Source organism: Solanum verrucosum, unplaced genomic scaffold, assembly GCF_900185275.1.
Source record: "Solanum verrucosum unplaced genomic scaffold, falcon-dt-bn FXZP01000060.1, whole genome shotgun sequence".
NCBI classification, from domain to species: domain Eukaryota; kingdom Viridiplantae; phylum Streptophyta; class Magnoliopsida; order Solanales; family Solanaceae; genus Solanum; species Solanum verrucosum.
Genome location: NW_026020129.1, coordinates 9,048,436 through 9,068,359, shown reverse-complemented (window position 1 = coordinate 9,068,359; position 19,924 = coordinate 9,048,436). Strand labels below are relative to the sequence as shown.

At 34.8% G+C, this 19,924-nt stretch overlaps 2 protein-coding genes across 3 annotated transcripts; one reads left to right on the top strand and one right to left on the bottom strand.

Moving 5' to 3' along the window:
- Positions 1 to 1,441: 1,441 nt before the first annotated feature.
- LOC125826569 (uncharacterized) lies at positions 1,442 to 7,893 on the bottom strand. The gene is made up of 14 exons (XM_049505920.1): positions 7,619 to 7,893; positions 7,463 to 7,510; positions 7,045 to 7,105; positions 6,905 to 6,937; positions 5,637 to 5,761; positions 5,421 to 5,555; positions 5,072 to 5,148; positions 4,674 to 4,918; positions 4,470 to 4,526; positions 4,226 to 4,394; positions 2,825 to 2,882; positions 2,668 to 2,753; positions 2,513 to 2,569; positions 1,442 to 1,809 (listed from the first exon to the last, which is right to left on the bottom strand). The coding sequence occupies exons 1-14, from the start codon at positions 7,776 to 7,778 to the stop codon at positions 1,732 to 1,734; spliced, it is 1,389 nt and encodes a 462-aa protein (XP_049361877.1). The 5' UTR covers positions 7,779 to 7,893; the 3' UTR covers positions 1,442 to 1,731.
- Positions 7,894 to 11,614: 3,721 nt separating this feature from the next.
- LOC125826548 (plant UBX domain-containing protein 8) lies at positions 11,615 to 18,430 on the top strand. 2 transcript variants are annotated; one of them, XM_049505900.1, is made up of 11 exons: positions 11,615 to 11,859; positions 14,702 to 14,763; positions 14,926 to 15,514; positions 15,596 to 15,679; positions 15,752 to 15,864; positions 16,069 to 16,270; positions 16,374 to 16,589; positions 16,666 to 16,797; positions 17,198 to 17,341; positions 17,429 to 17,485; positions 17,981 to 18,430. In XM_049505900.1, the coding sequence occupies exons 1-11, from the start codon at positions 11,776 to 11,778 to the stop codon at positions 18,086 to 18,088; spliced, it is 1,791 nt and encodes a 596-aa protein (XP_049361857.1). In that variant the 5' UTR covers positions 11,615 to 11,775; the 3' UTR covers positions 18,089 to 18,430. The 2 variants fall into 2 exon arrangements, with proteins under 2 accessions (XP_049361857.1, XP_049361856.1); XM_049505899.1 differs by having other exon boundaries at positions 16,060 to 16,270.
- The last annotated feature ends 1,494 nt before the right edge of the window (positions 18,431 to 19,924 follow it).

Genomic DNA, 19,924 nt, shown 5'->3' with positions numbered 1-19,924 from the left:
TACAAAAGCAACAATAGTATTTACAAAAAATAATATAATTTGGTAAAAGTAAACATTTCTGTTATTGTACGTAGTTTTTATGTATTTTGTATGTTGTAAAATGTCATTGTATATCTGCTGATATATTGGACATATTCGACATAGAACATATTGTTCTTCATCTTCTTTTAAGTTAAAATCTAAAATTCTAATCAAAACATAGTCTATTCTTCACCAAACTACCTCAAAATTTTGTTTGTCTAATTGACAACAAAGAAAACAAAAAAGAGAAAAATTCATAAATAGCTTTTGTTTAGAGCGTGATTAAAATATGTGACTATAGTTAACGTATTTACGAAACATAGCTACAATTATTACATGTCAGACATAAGAGTTGTATCAGCGAAAGAAAAAAAAACATTACCTAATTAGACAAACATCTCTACTACATCTACTAAATCTTCTCGACAATCCTTGTGCCCTTTCCCCCTTGCTCTCTCTATGCATGAATACACTGATGAATATATTTGTGCATTTTTTTATAATATACATGTATCTATGCACAGATACACTAAATATATGATACTAGATACCCTGATGAAATTGATATGGGATACACGAGATGAACTTCTCAAATAAATTTTGAAATATAGATACATAGTGAGAGAGGCGAGCAAAATAGGATAAAGACAAGTGAGAGAAGAGAGGGACAAGCTAGATAAGTTGGAGACGAACGAGAGAGTCCGTATATTTCAAATACATGCAAATCATGCTTGAATATAATGTATCTAAAACAAATTGCACCTAATTTAACCCGCATCTATCTGAGCCCATCAGATACATGTATATAGCAAACAAAAAGTGGTACGAAAGATAATTTGTTAAACTACTGTGTCTGAACATAATTACGATTTAAACTAGCAGAATTTGTGTTGTTTCCACAAGAAAATATCATTCTCCGGTTTGCAGTCCTACAGATAAATGGGCTAACGGAATAAAGTCAGCCCGATTATGAATTGAGTATTTTACTTGGAATAGGCAATAGTCGTCTTAACCAAAAAGGCACAATTCAAATAGTTGTCTTCTAACTAGTGCTACTCAGTGTCTCCTTATTTTGTTCTAGTATATCGACGTGAGAAAAATGTACTAATAAGAATGAGATTGAGGAGTGGTAAAATGGGTGAAGGAGCAAACAAAGATAACTCGAATGAAGAATCTTTACCATTCTAAAATAGCAAGACGAGTGAATGAAGATGTTGTAAGCAAGTGAATACTTTTTCCATGGAGAGACTAGGAATAGCACAGCAAAGTGCATCTAACAATTCTTGCTTAGAGTATCTTTTTTTCATGCATTGCTTTCTCATTTTGCTCCGTGTCCTTTAGACAATATGTCGACTGGGGTCAGGCTAGGCAATAAGCAACGCCATTATTGCTAAGCTCCATCAAGCCATGTATCAATTGATGAGAATAGAACCAAGCACATAGTAAATTATAATCGATCAGAGAGATTACATTAGTATACAACTTGCGTGTAAAAGCCCGAATTCAATGGTTTGGTATGAGTTATCGCGTGTTATGACACATCCGTCAAATGGCCATTCCATAGGCCATAAGCAGAAACTCTCATCATGGAAGCAAACTCGGACACAGTTAAGTTGCAAAGGAGTTGATCTAAAGAAACTGCAACCAACGGCAATATGGATCTGTCTGGCCAAAAAATGCTCACTCCTATATAGTGTTTAGATCTCAAGCTTATGTAGCTGCAACCAACTTTCTGATCTTTCTGTCATGGTTCAACATAGCACTCACACTCTCAACAACCAATATAATCTGCACAGGTAAGAATATACAACATCAAAATAAACAAATATAGATGAGGAGCAGGGTCCCAAAAGCTAGGGTGTGCGATTATGCAATTTGAATGATCTGCTGAAACTCCATAAAACAAAACTGCGCAAGGGAGTCCAGCTAACCTCAGAAGAGACTAGTCAAATTATCAACTTAAACAACAGGGATTCAAACCTCAGAAATGATGTTACAACATGAATGATTGTACTGCTTCCTATATATTCAGTGTCTAGACAACTTCTCTCTGATTACTGCATTGGTAAGAGCAGGTTTAAGGGCTTCAAACTTAATGCTCAACGTCCACAGAAAGGCGTGACCTACAATGTCCTCACATGACTGGTTTCTTGCTTAAGAAAAGATGAAGGCAAGAATGTGTTGCCCTACAGATAGAATAAGGTGATTATAGAAGTAGTACATTTAGATTAGCAAGCAAAACCATGATTACACAACCTTCTTATCTATGAAGAAGCCATGTCACTCTACTAGAACACCATTAGCTGTCAAGCATAGTATTCCATGACAAAGACAGAATACAAAGTAACACCAGCAGGTTTTGAATAATTAATACATGAAATGTCTCACAGGTCAGATATCAATTGATTTGACCCGGAACTCTCTTAATGCATGACATGTTTCACAGGCCATACATACCAACAAATATTCCAGTAAAAGTACAAAAGCAAACCTGGAAGCAAGCATAAGCCATTCCTGTTGCAAAGTAAAAGTTGGCATTGCCAGTACCCTGCAAAGGTAGTAATTATTTGAATAAGCACCTAATGCATATCTGGCTTTACCTTAATGTTTAAAATACACTAGGAGCAATAATGCATAAGCATATACCCTCCATATCCACAAGTTGTGCATCACAGGACTAAGAAGGGAAACTCCAACAAATCCGCAGAAGAGAAAGAAGGAAAACTGCATTTCTGCAATGAGTATAATGGTCAGATATAATCCAGTTAGGACCGTAATCAAGTGAAAAGGGTAGACTTAGTACCTGCTAACTCATTGAAAAACAAAGCTAACAAAGCCAAGTACAGAGCTGAGTCCCCAACCTGATCAATTTTGAACCAGGTTAAGCAGGAGTCGAGATATGATCATAATGCATTGCAAAAAACACAAGCAAATACAATACCGAGCAATTTATTCGACTTGATGAAACCTAAGACTAGTAAAACTGATACAACCATTTATAACTTTGAATAAGTTTAGCACAGGTACAAGAGAGAGTATCTGATAGTTAACCAATCATGCTAAGCATTTGTAAAAGCAGTTTATGCTTTGTCAAACAAGGTAAATCTCAGAAACATAATTTCAGAATCAGCCTAACATATAGGGGTGTAAATGGGGTGGGGCGGAGCAGGATAGGGCAGGACAAGCCTTGATCCACTAAGATTTCAACCCACCCCACCCTGCCCTATTTAACAATTTCCATGATTTTGCCCTGCCCTACCTGGCTCTGCTTAGACCCGTCCTGCCCCACCCCATTTAATTTTTTTTAATCCAGATATAGTCCACATAGAATTTAAAAATGTGAAGAAGCACCGGGAAAAAAAAAAAAATGATAACTCGTAAAGGAATTTTACTGTGCCTTAACTTCAAATTATCAAATCTTTGACCCAAAAGAATCCAAATTATTTGTTGCTTCCTAGATTAGTGTTCACAGTTATCAGTGTAAACTGTGAATAGAGTACTGGTGTATAATGATTATAAGTTACATGAAGAACATAAAAATGGACTGCTAGTATATTTTCAAATTCCATACCATTCCTAGCTACAAATGCCAATGACCAATAATGAGAAAATCAGAACCCATCATCTTGACCCGCACCTGCCCCGCCCTGTTATTTATTTCTTAAGAATAAATTTACCCTGCCCCGCCCTACTTAATTGCTCGCTCCCTGTCCCGATAAGGACGTAATCTGCCCCGCCCTGCCCCTGCCCCATTGTCATCCATACTAACATAGAAAGATACATGTATGACAGCATCATGACTGAACCAAAAGTGTCAGACAGACTTCACAACTAGATAGAGTACTAGATGATAAATTCAGTATCCTACCGACAATGGAAAAATCAAGAAACTCCCAACTACACAGTCTTCACACATCCTCTTACAAAAGGGGACTGCAAATTGTAGAATGATCACCCCCCCCCCCTCCCCCCGCAAAAAAAAATGGGAAAAAAGAATCACAAACATGATTCCAGTTATCCTGCAGACGTCATAATTTCACATATTGACAATTATCTCACGATGTAAGAGGTTGAAGTGCTCAATCTTCAAACACCAAATTTAGATTTTTTAAATATTCATGAGTGAAGTGAAATTCAGGAAATAGAGATCCGTAATGGATAGGATTTAGGCATTAAAGATTCACTTAGGAAATAGAGTACTCACTGAAGGATAGGGTTTAAGCATTGAACAGATTGCCATGTAAACAAAAGCCAAGAAACACGGCCGGTGCTTTAGCCTTATGGCCAGTGGCAGTATCATGAAAAGGATGTTCACATGAAAAACAATCAGAAAGAAATCTCTGAAAAATTCAAAGACCTCAGCTAAGAAGTACCTGCAGCCACGATGCACAAAGAGGTTACTGAAAAAAGAGACAATTCATGGAGAAAGCAATTCTATAGTCACTTACCACAAGACACCTATGTTTGGAGACAAATCTTTAACAGTAAGAATAAACCCATAGGTCCTGCAAGTGAATAAATGATCCAGAGCTAGTAAGTCTTGGCTACATGAATCCTTTCTATCAATATCCCTCCTTTTAAACTCAGATCAATTGAATATTTAAAAGTGAAGGTTGTCTAGGCAATGACGAGCACAAGAAAATAACTAGTACCTGTTAAACATTTCTGAAAGGCCACCATAGTTTCTCATAAAGATGCCACACAAAACCAATGTATATAAGGTCCAAATTAAAACCCAGACAAAGAAGAGTCCAACTGGTCTCCATGAGAATTTTTTTTGTTCTGATAAGCCATTTACCACCCGGCCTTTACTTGAGTTGTCGGCTTCATCTTTCTTATACATCAGGAACAATTTCCTTGGGGTTGCATCTGGACCATTACCTAACAGCAAGATTACCTGGAACGAGAAGAACCTAATAGAAATTAGAAGAACTCATAAACATTGATGTTCACAAACTAAAAAAGACAGACTTAATAGGTATTTCCACTCTTTCCTTTTAAACTTGAGCAATATTTCAGCCTTTTAGACATTATGACAAGAAAAACTTACAGGTATAATCAGAATTGTCGGATAGAGAGACAAATGAGATGCTACAACCCACCCAAAAGCTGCCAATGGGGCTACTCCTGTACACGAACGAGTTAATTAATCAGTTCATATACAAGCACCATAAGAAATTCTCTTTTTGAAAAGGAAAATGAAAAGCTATATTCACTACAACAAGATGAAAATCATAGAGTATGTCCTATCAAGAGCACCAAGAAGGAAGGAGCAAATATGCTAAGTTTCCCCTTCAATGAAAGCAAATATGAAGATAAATGGAGTGACGAGGAAACTATATAAAAAGAAGAAAAGAAAAAAAACCACTAACATATAAAAAGGATAATTGACTTCTTACGGATGCAGGCTCCATAAAGTGACAAGATAATAAAAAGATTTTCCACAGGGGTTGTATTGAAACCCACACATGTGACTATGGTTAAGGGGTTCCACAAGTACACAAGAGCTGCAATATCCTCTGATGGTAGAATCTCTGAAACAAAAGAATGGTGGTTATTGCATCATTAACTAGTGAAGAAGCAAATAAATTTCGGCATTAAAGCTGAATATTCACCAGAAATTTCAAAGAGCTTCCCCAAACCCAGCGATTTTAATCTCTCACAATATGCCATGCGAAGTTTAAGGCCAATTGCCCGGATTAACATGGCAGAGATGAAATCTGCAATCACAGAAACGAAACTATATCCAAAAATTGGTTGAATGTCCATGTGACTTCATAATTTTTAAAGAGCTACTCAGAAATAATGCTGCATGAGGAATTAACAGATAAAACCCAACATGAGATCTTTTCTATCTGCAAATTTTATAGTCTCAGGCAAGATTAACAGGACAAAATATTATTCAGCACTGATGACTGAAGTAATGCAAAAATGGAAACATGTTACATGCAGGTAACTCGTTTCAAGCAGTATGACGTCTGTCTCATGTTAAGTGTGTTCTCTGTTTTGGTTTGTCCAAATGAGTCTAATTTCTCCAAAGGAAAACTCTTTGTACACTCTAAGAAACTTAATTTTTTTGATAACCATACTCTATAATACCTTTTCATCATCATTTTACTAAAAGCACATTCAGTCACCCCACCCCACACACTTATTCTGGAACTTCTCTATTTAAAAGAAAATATGTAGGTAAAGAAAGAAAGAATTAAGTGCTATCAAGTGATGATGATGGAAGCAGTATACAGCAAACCAACTTTTGTGCTTTAAGCAGTTCTCCTGAGGAAATAACAAGAACCATAGCAAACAAGCTTTTGTTATAATTTACAAACAGCTCCCCGAAGTTTCAAGGAAGTCAACCAACAATCCTTCTTGAGAGTGCAGGTACACAAAGCTGCTCAGAAGTCAGAATCATTACTCTTACTTGGATCTTCTGGAAAGAGCTTAAGTGTTTACACTGAATGCTTTTATTTAGTTAATTATATAGTAAAACAGGGTAATGCTCATCACCCTTCCATCTCCATGCGCTTCTTGTACTCCTCACCACATTTAATTGATATAGTGACAGCTAGGGACAATGAATATAGAATCAAGAATAAAAGAAAATGCCATTAACTAAAGTTCCTTAGAAAAACATTAACGAACCCATTCACACGATAATCACTGTATGATCTTTAATACAATGCAGCCATTAAAGATTCTATAGTAACCAATCATTTTTTCCCGTGTAGGAGTTAGCAAGAAGTTCTTTAAATGTTATTTCCAAAATTCAATGATGTACGAAGTTAACACTTAACGAGTGCAAAGCTTAATTATATATCCACTCCAATATATATGCCTTAAATGAGTATTTGTATTTTTGTGGAAAGCAAGAAAGAGATAATACCTGCATAGAAGATGATAAGGCTGTCCTTCAATTCTACCAATGACATCAAGAACAAACAAAGTAAGTCACAATAAAAGGAAAAAATCAACAACAGAGTGTGAACGTATGAACAAATGCTTAGCTGAAGCTAAATATTTTACTTCTTCATTGTAAGTGGACCGAGAACCGAGAGCAAAAGCGGTGAACCATGATACATAGAACCTTCCAAAACAATCAAAATCAAACATCAAACAAGTAAAACTCTGACCACATCGAATTAAACAATCATGAAAATAAAAAATACTCATTCCCTCCGTTCACTTTTACTTGTCATGTTTGGCTTCTCGAAGTCAAACCATGTGAACTTTTACCAATACTTTAAGATGGAATTTCATCAAAGGATTGCAACTTATATGTTTTGAATATCTAAAATACAAATTTAACATATTGAAATAATCTAATTCAACTTAGCTCCGAATATTAGTTAAATTGACTTCTTATGCTAAATATGACACTTAAAAGTGAACGGAGGGTGTATTAAGCTTATCACTTGAAAGAATAGAAATATAGGAAACGTACCGGCATACGGCGACATCGATGACTGCGTTAACCAGTAACCTTCTGCCACTGTCAAGAGTAAAAAACAAAACAAAAAAAAAACAAGTTAATCAAAATACTTATACTTATACATGGATGTTCTGTATGAATAATTATGAATTCCGGAAAGGTGAATACGTCGGCGTAGACTGGTGACCGGAGTGGAAACTTCTGGACGAGTAGCTAAGTTAAGGTTTTTGGGGAAGTAAATGAGAACTAATCTGAAGATCACTGATGCTACTGCCCATCTCCAAAAGTGTGGCTTCGTTTTCATATTCTTCTTCTCCTCCTCCTTCATTATTGCTACTGCACCAGAGCTTCCAGATCCAGCTCCAATGGCTGTGGTAGCAGAGTTGCAGCGAACGAATTTCGAACCGGAGAAATGCCCAACTTGTGACGACTCGGGTGGTGATTTTAGATGGGCTTTGGTCACTTAATTGGGCCTAGCGCGCGCAACATTACTCGTGGATAACCGATAGCATTACTATTTAAGTCATAGCCGTAGTTAGTTAGGGGTATTCATGGTTTGATTTCGAAAAACTCGAAGAAATAATTAAATCGAACTAACAAATTATATGCATATATTTATAATATAATATTTTTATAAATAATTTAAACATATATATATATGGGAAAAATCACACCATATACACATTTAAGGGTTAATATTACAAGTTTTAAACATATTCTTAAAAAATCCTTACTTATAACAGTTTATTTACGGGTTATAACATATTAATTAAATTTAACTTTATTTAAAAATTAATTACAGGTTTATTTAAAAATAATTAATCTCTTTATATTTTTATATTATTAATTATTAATAGCTAGCTAATATAATTTCAGTTCCTTTTTTAAAATTGTAATTATCAGTTACAAAAATTTAGGGATTTACATTGATTAGACTTCCTTTTGTACCGTTACACTCCAATTAATTCATACACCAATCACAATTCCCACCCACCCAAGCCTATCAGTTTACACACCACCACCCCACTACCCCCATATTCACAATTACACGCCACCACCCCACTACCCCCATATTCACAATTTTCACTCCCATCTTCCTCACCACTCCACCATCACATTCACAACCGTCCATCCAATCTTTCTCACAACAACAATCGTCACTCTCGTTACGTTTCTCATCATCAGCATGTCTAAGAAGCACACTGCAACTCCTCGAAAGAGTGCTAGATCTGTTGAAGGAACTTATATTCATGAAGATCATGTTCCAACTTTCAATATATTAACTCAAACCCCTCCGCCTAAAAGGGCTGAAATTCCGGCGGCGTGTGGTTCATCTCGGTTGAAAGATAAAAAAGAGAAAAAAAATGAAGCAAAGAAAAGGCCGATTTCGACAAATCAAAAGGGGAAGAAGAGGAAGGGGAAAATTTGTGAAACCCCTTCCGAATCTGATTCTGATTTTGTTAGTGAAACAAAAAAGAAAAAAAGAAAAAAAACAACAAATATAGAAGTTGCTCAATCTTCAAAACCATCAACAAGAAGTACAACAAAAAAGAAGGAATTAGAAGTACCAACATCCAAAAAACACAAAAAAGTTGTTAGGGTAAGTACTTTATTTAATTTTATTCAACATTAGCCAAAATAGTGATTTTTTATATCACATTATGCTTATTGTTTATTTCGAAACATTTGTATGTGTGAAAAATAGTTCGAAATATGAATAAAATGTGTATGGATATGAGGTTAATGTTTGATACAATATTGGTATGTACTTTGATACAATATTGGTATGGTAAATGGTATGAATTGTGTGTTAACATTGGTGGGGTGGTCTATTAATTTTGTATATGGTATGAATTATTTAATTACTCTGTTTTGTATAAATTTAGAATAATATTAATATGAAATTGGGATTTTTCCTATTAAGAAGGTTTATTATTCAATTTATCCATTAATGTATTAAAATTGTTAAATTATTGTTAGCGTATTTCGATAAATTTATGAAAATAGATTGATGAATGCAACAGTGCAAATGAAGTTGGTATGATGTTTGAATAAGTTTGGTGTGAATTTTTTTATAAATATTGCATAAGGCAGTACTAAAAATATGTATATGCATGTGTATGAAACATGAATAATATTTGTATCCACATACTGATGGAATGAAACTTGAATAACATTTGTATGAAGTGTGTTTTAATTTAGTATAAACAATTTTTATTTTATAGGCAAGGAAGATATACACACACTAAAATTATGTATATGCATGTGTATGAAACATGAATAATATTTGTTTGTGAAGACAAATGAGCCCAAGATAAGAAGTCCAACAAAAAGGCCAATTTGGATCCAAGTCCGAAACCAACAAAAATAAAATAAAAAGCAATAACAATCAATTTTAATTTCTTGCTGGTGGATAAAAATCAACATAACGAATGTCTGATGAATTGTTTGGTTATCCTTTGTTTGCTAATTAATTTGTTTTTTTTTTATTTTCCGTCTTGTGTTTGAATTTTATTTTTGTGTATGATTTTTAATCGAACAGTCAAATCAAACATAATTAGAAATTATAATAATTAAACTGATAAATATGAATTGAATTATCTTTGATTTGATTTTAAATTTTAAAAATAATTAAAATAATTCAATTTTAATTTTAACAAATAATCAATCCGAATCAATCCATGAACACCCCTAAAATAAATAAGAGTATTTCAATCTGTCAAATTCCATTAAATAAACAATACCAAAAAAAAAAATCATCAAATTTGAGGATAAAAACTAAAAGGAACTTCAAAATAGGGGTGGAACACTCCTCTATTTTGGTGCTTGATTTTCCAAAAGTTTGGAAGAATATTTTCAATCTTTTTTTAAAAACAAATGCCAATTAAATTATATCTTATCAAAATTGTAATTTTGCTAAAGCATATAAAATTACGAAGATCAGGAAAGTAGAAAACTTCAGTCAACTTTAAGACATGAAATATGATGCATAAATTGATTGATTCATTAAAAACATCTTTTTGGTATTCCTCCAAAAAATATTACATGAAATGATGATAGTTATCTCTTAATATTATTTTATTTATTATCGAAAAATGAAGCTAATAAAAGTTATTTAATATTAAAATCTTTGACTTACACAATTTGATCGACATATTTGGAGACTATTATGAAAACATAACTCTTTCAAAATTATCATGTGGGGTATTTGCCAATAGGAACTAATTGACCAAAAAGGGTTATAAAATTAAAGCTTACCTAATCTTTATTCTTACGTTCAAATGGAGAAAGAGGAAGGAAATAACAAAGCAAAACTATTCGTGTGTCATACCATAAAAAGGGATTTTGATATAAATCCAATATAGATAAAAAAAAAGTAGTAGATGATTTTTTTTCCTGTGCCAATGTCATATTCTTAGTGAACCCGTTTATTTAGTACTCATAGCGGATAGAAAGTGACAAATATATTATGAAAATAATAAAGTGTATTTAAGCTGATTAAAATATATCATAATTATAAAAATAACAACAACAATAATAATAAACGTATATATATTGTTGGAAGACCGAGGAAGAAGATAGCAAAAATTAAAATCGTGTGAGTAATTTCTATCGATATTATTAGACTATGTTCTTGTTTTACTATAGATTTTGAAAGTAAATTAAAAATATCACTTATTCATTTGGTCAATTTTATCACAGAATTTCAAAAATTAATTAGAATATATTATCCACTTGCGAAATTCCAATTTTTTTCTAAAAAGTAAAAGAGATATATATTCAAAATAAGTTTCAAAACTCATTTTTTTCGAAGTTTCTAATTAAAGGTTAAAGGTATTCTATTCGAATTATATTTCTAATATTTTTTTAATATCAATAATAGTGATTAGTGTTATATACTTATTTAAAAAATAAAAATAGGGATCCCTTCACTTGGGAGCAAAGATTATTTTATTTCCTTTCTTCGAGCTTTTTGGTCCTACATTTATGCCAAATCACACTATAAGTCCCCAATCGACTTATTCCCCAAGACATCCAAATTTACAGTCAAGGGCCTTATAAACTTTTTTACAAGCAAAGTCGTGGAAGTTAAAGAACATTATAGAAGGAGCAATTTCACTTTATTTAGTTGCAAGTCCCTCAAATTTCACCCTAATTTCTATTTCAATCCCTCTATAATTATATTCCTTCCTGCTCTTTCAGTTTCCCCCAAATACTATCTATCTATTTTACTCTTTCACGTTTCCTTCACAAATCAGTTGTTTACAAAGATCGGAGAATCTCTGTTTCTTCTGCAGAATTTTGGGGAATTTTTTTGTAGAAAAATGGCGAGACCTAGTCAAGAAGAAATCGAGACATTCATGAGCATTACTGGTGTTTCTGAAGCCACCGCTATTCAGAAACTTGAGGTGATTTTTTTTTTTTTTTTTTTTGCAGTTCTGATTTACTGCGATTGTTAGCGGAAGAGTTTTCGGATTGCTTTTAGCTTATGATTATTGCTTAGTGTAGTATTTAATTGCTTGCAATTGATATTTTTTGTGCTGTAATCAATCATCTGAGGTTTATTGTGTTTGCTTGGTAAGTTACTTTTCTGTGTAAATTAATAGATTACTGTGATTGTATTGAGTTCCTGATTTTCATTCAGTTTAGTATTTTAATGCTTAGAATTTATTCTCGTTTACTTAATTTTAATGAGCTACTTCAACTAATAAAAAAATGTAATCAGCTACTTCATCTGCACTTTTGCTTCCTATGATTCTAAACTTATAGAACTTTGATCAACATTTTGAAATTATTTTGGTATGGTATTAGGAGAATTGTAACTAGAAGTATTTTTGTGTAGTTTTCGGATATCTAGATTTTTAAGAAAATAAATTTAGATAAGAAAACATTTTTTGAAGTTCTGGTTACTGAAGTTGCTAATCGGGGGATTTCAGATTGTTTGCAGTTCCTGATATTAGCTTCATCTAGTATTTTATTGTTTAGACATTAATGTTTGATTTGTGTAATCAGAACCACTTTCCACAGTCTCAAAACATTTGACACATTTTGTTTCTCCAAGCTGCCAACTAAGTGAATTCGATCTAAATATCTAATGTATTCTTTCACGATTTTGAAATGTGGAGAGTTATGTTTTTTAGTATGGATAAATCAACTGCAATTAAGCTCCAAAAGTTTGTCAAATTGACTCTCTACAAGCTAAAAATTCCAAACAAATTGGTTTAGAGGGAGTTATTTTTACTGGTTTTGTAGTTTGTATCATGATGTATATTTGGATGAATTGGATATGAACTTGACGAAGTGACGGATAACTTAATGCTGCTGATTGTGGGGCTTATTGCGGCAAGTGTAATGAGGAGAAGTTGGTTCTTGGCTGTTTGATACAGTTTATTCTTCAGGATCTGGAGAGAGGTCTCTATTTGGTTGTGGTGTTGAATTTTGCTGGTTTGTGTTTTCTAAATTGGAGCTATTTCATCTGTTGTAGTGTACTAGAGTTTTGTGCAGCCAGATATCATTTTACAAGATAAATAAGTTAGTAATGAGGGAGAAAACATTCGTACACAAGACCGCATGCCAAAAACTATAGAACCTACACAATTATATTGCTCTCTACAAATGTCACCCAGCTTTCTATACAGCAGCAACCTCAAAGATGCACTAGAGGAACTATGAATAAAAGTCTATTCCTTCTGTTATATGTGTAAGGGCTTGGGTGAAGACCTGGATCACCTTCTTCTACATTGTAGGCTAGCTTCTTGCTTATGGTGTGAATGGTTTGGTTTATCTGGGTGATACCAGGTTTTCTGAAAGAAGGTCGTGTAGTTGGGACTATGGAAGATGGAGGAGAAAATGCTGGGCATGGAGGGTTTCTCCATTAGCACTTGTGTGGGTTGTTAGAAAAGAGAAACAAGAAAGCTTTTGAAGGAGTAGAGATTGATTTTGACAGTCGAGGAATAACCTCTTATTCCTTATTTCTTTTTGGTGGACCCATGAGGTTCCTCTTTGTAGAAGAGATTGGATGATGTTCATAGAAAACAATATCTTTTGTCAGTATCTTTTTGGGGTATGCAACAAGTGTACAGTTTTTTTTCCCAAACACTTCAATAGAATTATTTACCTTATTGACAAAAGGAGGTTATCGTCGAATGTATAAAATCATCTATGATGATCTAATACCTCGAGAGTACCTTCTATTACTCTCTTTCCACAAGACCCACAAGTGGCTAGCGGCAAACATCCTGCAGCCAGACGTTAAAGGAGCTTTATTTAAATACTAGCGAATATATGTGTCCTTGTGGATTGCTTTTGAATTTGATGGGTTTGTGCCTTGGGCATTCTGATAATCATCAGGAAAGAATCCTTGGAATCCCAAAGCCTTGAATTTGAAAAGAAAATCCCACTATTTTATGTAGACAATGATAGGTGATATTCCATAAAATCATGTTCTCATCTAGAACCCCCCTCCAAAAAAATAAAACAAGGCATGCCTGGCTATGGGTGAGTGCTCCACTCTATGTTCCTTTTCAGTCCTGTCTTACCGGTATAAGAGGGAGATGAATGGAGAGGTGATCTGGTCAAAACATACATGTGACGTATCAAGTTGTAGTCAAGAAAATGATAGAATTTCAGGAGAATCTAAGCAATGCCATCATGTCCTTTTGTCTTCTCTATATATTTTTGAGAAAAAAAGTTGCGCGTGTAACTGAACTTAATGCTCATAGGATCTTGGTTCGCCTCCCCTGCCATACTCGATAGATCTAGAATCTACTGCAAGGAAATGATGGTGATCAAATTTTCATTTTCCCCCACAATTAATATTAAATTAATTAAGTACCATATTATCCTTCCGATACATGACCCATCTTTTGCTTAATCACTCCCCGCCACCTGGAATAAAGAAAGCCAAGAGTCTTGTAGTGGAAGCTTAAATGTACGCATGAAAGAACATCCGTGAGATGGTAATTTTTGGTCGAGTGCTTTTCTTTCATCAGGTGTGTTTTATCTTCTTGAAGTTTGGTATTCTATTATCATCACACAAAAGTTACTAGACAATCTATTGATTGATATAAGGTTGGAGATGCACTTTAGTGTGTGTTTTGCATCTTTAGGACATATTTTGCAAATGTTCTGCCATTGTCATTACTTGGTGCTTGACATAAAAACCACTGCACTTGATATGGGAGCTCCATATATCTGTTCTTTTGTTCTTTGAATGGAGTAGTTTTCTTATCTTACATGCGGTGTTGATAGGAGCATGGCGGGAATCTGAATGAAGCTGTGAATGCACATTTCAACCAGGGGGACATCAATAGGTTAGTAATACATGTCCTTGGTCTCATTAGTACATCGTCCCTTGGTTCCCCCATTGTGCTTGTTTGGTAGCTGATTATTTCTTCTTCTTCCTTTAATTAATTTTGTCGGAAGCTATAATGATCTTACTTACTGTCAGTTGCTGATTGTTTCTAATTATGCAGAGTACATCCAGCACCTGTTGCTGCTGCTCCACACGAGGATGATATGGAAATAGATGATCCGATTACAGAGGAATTTCACAGACCTCCCTTTTCAGTTTTTTCCTCTTCTAGAAATCCAAATGCTTTCTCCGTTCTTGATCCTAGTTTCACTCGAAGTGTGTTTGACACCGATCTTACAAGCCGTGCTCCATTTGTTTCACATCCAAGACAAGTAAGAGAGATCCCTATTGAGGTGAAGGATGGGGATGGACAATCTGGTCATTCTAGAAATGCTCCTGTTATTGAGGATGTTACAGACGCTGACCAGACCCAAGGCACAGAAACTCGTGGGACTGTCATAATTGATGAGGACGATGACGATGATGAAGTAGTTCCAGGTCCTCTGGCAACACGTGCTGCCAGGCGTGATAGAACAAATGATGATATCCTTGGTGGTGACTCTACAGCAGTATTCTCAGGACCAAGTGCTCCTGGTGGTGATGTCTTGCCAGACTATGCCAATGATATTGAGGAGGAAATGGTTCGTGCTGCAATTGAAGCTTCCAGACGTGATGCTGAAATGTCGACCCAACAATTTGACGTCAACAGTGTATGTAGTGATATTGCTGGTTGTGATGTCCTTAGAGCTTCTTCCGCTTTCAGTCATTGATATTCCTTTGTCATGCTACAGGATCTAAGTGATCCAAGGCCTCAACCAAGGGAGTCTCATCTAGAGGATGCTCAACTTGCACATGCAGTCTCTTTGTCTTTGAAGGTTTTGTTTTTACTATTGCTATACTTTTTTTTCTAAGCTGGTATTTCTCATGCTAACACTGAGGAAATTTAGGCTGCTGAGCAGGAGAAAGCGATGCATGAAGAAAGTAAAGCTATATCAGAATCAGAAGGTTATAAGCCAGCTGAAGAGAATGAGCATGGAAAATCAACAATTTCAAATGGAAGGTACTGGTTATTGTCTGTAATATTTTTTTGTGAAGATAAAATTTCTCTATGTATCTCTTTGCGCATTGCTTACCCGTTGCCACTTGCAAGCGGGGCATCCTTGCTTCAACCTACACCTACCCTCATGTATGTACTTTGTCAGAGTAAAGAGAGCATGTTTCTGCATTTTTTGGATTATCTAACTAGTTTCCCCAGGCAATTTAGATCAGAGGTGGGGAGTTCATCCGCCCAAGATGAAGCTGAAGATTTAGAAGAGGAACCACTGGTTTGGCGCAGAAGAAAACCTATATCTTCAGGTTCTGAAACAGTTCAGGATGTCGAAGAACGTGTTGTTAGCCCATTATCAAGTCCTCGACAGAATCTTAATCACTCCCCAAGAAACGGTGCTGACTTCCAGTCTGATGAGGTATTTTTTTCGCTGTTTTAGTGGTAGATGTCGTCATACATAGTCATTTTGACTCTGGACTGTGCATATGTTTACCCTGTACTTCCATATGATTTCCTTGAAGTGGGGTGGCATGTCATCCCTGGAGCATGATGAAGCTGTCATGCTTGAAGCTGCAATATTTGGGGGAATTCCTGAGGGTACCGGGTATCGTTTGCCATCTGCACCTCATCAGCCTATTCAGAATGGTGCTGATGGACCTATGGGCCCCTATCAATGGCGCATGCCTCGTGCCCCATCTCCGTCTCTTGTGGCACAGCGTTTACTTCGAGAACAGCAGGTTAGCATTTTAAGCCCTCAGCTGCAATTAAATTTAGCTATTACTCACCTGATTCTGCTTCTAATATTATACGTAGGATGATGAATATCATGCTGCATTGCAAGCTGATAGAGAAAAGGAATTGAAGGCCAAGCAAGAAGCTGAAGCTGCACTTGAAGAGAAGAGACTGGAGGAGGAGGAATTACAAAGGAAAGCAGAGGAGGAAAAGGTATAAAGCACCATATCTCTGGCCTAAAAAAGGGGGAAACAATGGGAACACTGAAACCCGTGCACTTTTGTCCCTCACAAACTTTATCAGTAATGTGGATTTTTTGTCATTCAATCTTCTTTCACTATCTGTTTTTACATCATTATTGTTCTTCAACACAATTTTCATTTTAGTTGAGTGATATGCTCCCAGCCTCTTTCTGTTTGTACGTGTCATGGGGTGTTTGTACATGCACACACAAAAAATGGTTTATCCTTTAGGTGGTAAAAAATCTCATTTCTCCTTCTCTGTGATTGTTATTAAATTCGAAGGTATTGGTGAAACCCATATCTCATCTCTGTAGTAAGTAATGTCTAGATAATCCGATGACTTTAGAATCCCTGACTCAGTTATTGATCAGGAAATGGAGAGACAATTAGCAGCAAAAGAAGCTTCTCTTCCTCAGGAGCCCAAAGCAGATAATGAGAATGCTGTGAATCTTGTTGTGCGTATGCCTGATGGCAGCCGCAGAGGCCGACGCTTTCTCAAATCTGATAGATTACAGGTATATTGGTTTTCAGGTGACATGATTACTGCAGATTCTATGGTATTATTTTATGAATGATTAACTGGATCAACGTGTGCTTTGCAGTGTCTTTTCGATTACATTGATGTTGGCAGAGTGATCAGGCCCGGCACATATAGATTGGTAACTCTCTTTAACTTGAGAGTGGTGTTTTCCTATTTGTTGGGGTTTGGATAATGCATGTTTTTAAACAAATGCTCCTCAGTTTGTTGCTCAAGAGTTGTTTCAACATTCAAAATTGTTAGGAACTTCCACTTTGTCAGTAATTGTGTTTTGCGAAATAATTGTGTTGTAATGAGTTCATACACGTTTAAAAATGGTTGTGTACTTCATTTTTCTTGGTTTAGATAGTGTGGGTGGGTGGGTGTAGCCTAGTGATCAAGATATGAAGCGGGTTGAGAACCACGAGTTAGTTCAAATCTCAATGAAGGTAAAAACAATAGGTAATTATTCTCATCTGTCCAAGTCTTGGTGGATAGAGTTACCTGGTAATTGTGTTGGTGGGTGGTAGCAGGGTATCCCGCGAAATTAGTCGTGTTTGTCTGTCTCGGACACCCCAGCTATCAAAAAGAGAAACTGATGTTGAATATTTGCTAATTCAATGTCTACTACATGCAGGTAAGACCTTATCCAAGGCGTGCTTTCAGTGATGGAGAGAGTGCCCTGTCTCTGGACGAACTGGGGTTGAACAGCAAACAAGAAGCCTTGTTTCTGGAGTCGATATAAGTCATTCACGTTGTAAAGTAGTTTCAGATCTCTTCCCAAAAAAATAGATTTATACATACATACATACGTGAAAATGGTGTTCATGGGTTGGTTTGTTTTGGTTGTTTAACATCGCTGCATATTTATCTGGTTGCTAGGGAGAACGCCATTGATGATCATGGTTAGTCGGGAGTATTCCAACGATTTATGGTGCTTTATATGTGGAATTAAATCATTTGCTTTTTGAAAATCGACAAAAATAGTATAAAGTTTATCAAATGGTTATGTGACATAAGCTGGAACTTAATGAGCATTATGGACCAGCTTTTGAGAAATACGAGCATACTACTTCTGGGTTCATTTTAATTGTCTATGTTTTAATTTTTCACGCGTCCCTCAACTAAAATGATTATTTTACTAAATTTTTCTTATTACTTGTTGATCTCAATAATAGCCTAGAGTTTTTTGGGAACTACACTTTCCACATTTCATTTTGTGGGTTTTTATTGAATGTTGTACTTTTTTGAAATCTTAATTTAATACTATGTTTTAGTTACATTATTCTCTCCACAAATGAGAATTATTTTGGATAAGTAAATTGTAGTAAGCACGATAATTAAAATGGGTCAAAGAAAGTATATGTGTCTAGTCACATAATGAACCCAACAAGATATTTGACCAAATCAATCTGATGACTCTTGGATTTCACATGTAATGCTGAAATCAAGTACACTAGAATTTATCTGCCTACAACGGCAGCAAAGAGTTGTAAACAACTTTTCTTTAATAGTCGTAGTTTTGTGATGTCCTAGTTAGCTCATGTATACCTTGATTAGTTTTGACACAGGTGCCGAGTAGCTTTATTCATTAAAGCTAGGACATATGAGAAGATTATCTAGCGTTTTTGTCTTTGTTGTACTTGAGACCATATTGTGAATTCATTTTATTGATCACTAGATCACACCCTAAAATGTGAGTCACAATAATCTACAATGATATTATCTTAAGTGCAAGTTTAGTTTTCGTCTTTAACCAATCACACAAATCGTTAGCGAGACTCCAACTCAGTGATTTGCTTACTCCAATATTGTTTTATCTAAAATCTTAAATTGTTAAACAATTATTATTGTAGTCTTAACTAAAGGTAACTAACTTTGTGTGCTTTTATTAATACATCAGTCGTTTTTGGCAAGTTGAGTTTATCTCAAATAATTAAGGTTTTAGAAGAAAAAAAAGAGGTCATTTATTTCCGTTTTTGCTATGTAGTTGAACGTTCACATACTCTTATGGCCAGGGTACTTAATATAAAGGGATCCTAATATAAAAGTTATTCGATTCATTTTTAGTTGTTCAATTTTGATTTGACATACCTCTTAAAGTGTAATAAATAAAATGATATTCAATAATTTTAAAAATATATCAAAAAATAATTATAGTTAATAATAAGGATACATTAGAAACTAAATGATGAATGAACATCTATTTATAATATAATGAACAAGTAAATATGGATGGAGAGAGTAACAACATACCCAATGTAATCTGACAAGTGGAGTCGTCTAAGGAGGGCCGTGTGTTTGAGGTAGAAATATTGTTTTTGATAGATCATCACCTCAAGTTAAATATTTCAAAACAACTTTGAAAAGGCAATACAATAATGTATAAGTCATGTAAAAAATAATGAAGAAATGAACAATAATAACAACGAATAATACGATAATCGGAAAAAAAAATAACAATAGAATACTACTAATAAAAACTAAACGACATTAATTATCTACTAACTTTTTATCCTAATCCTCGACCTGCCTAAAATATTTATCTTAAGGAAAAATCCTTTTGGCCAGAAAATTTTGC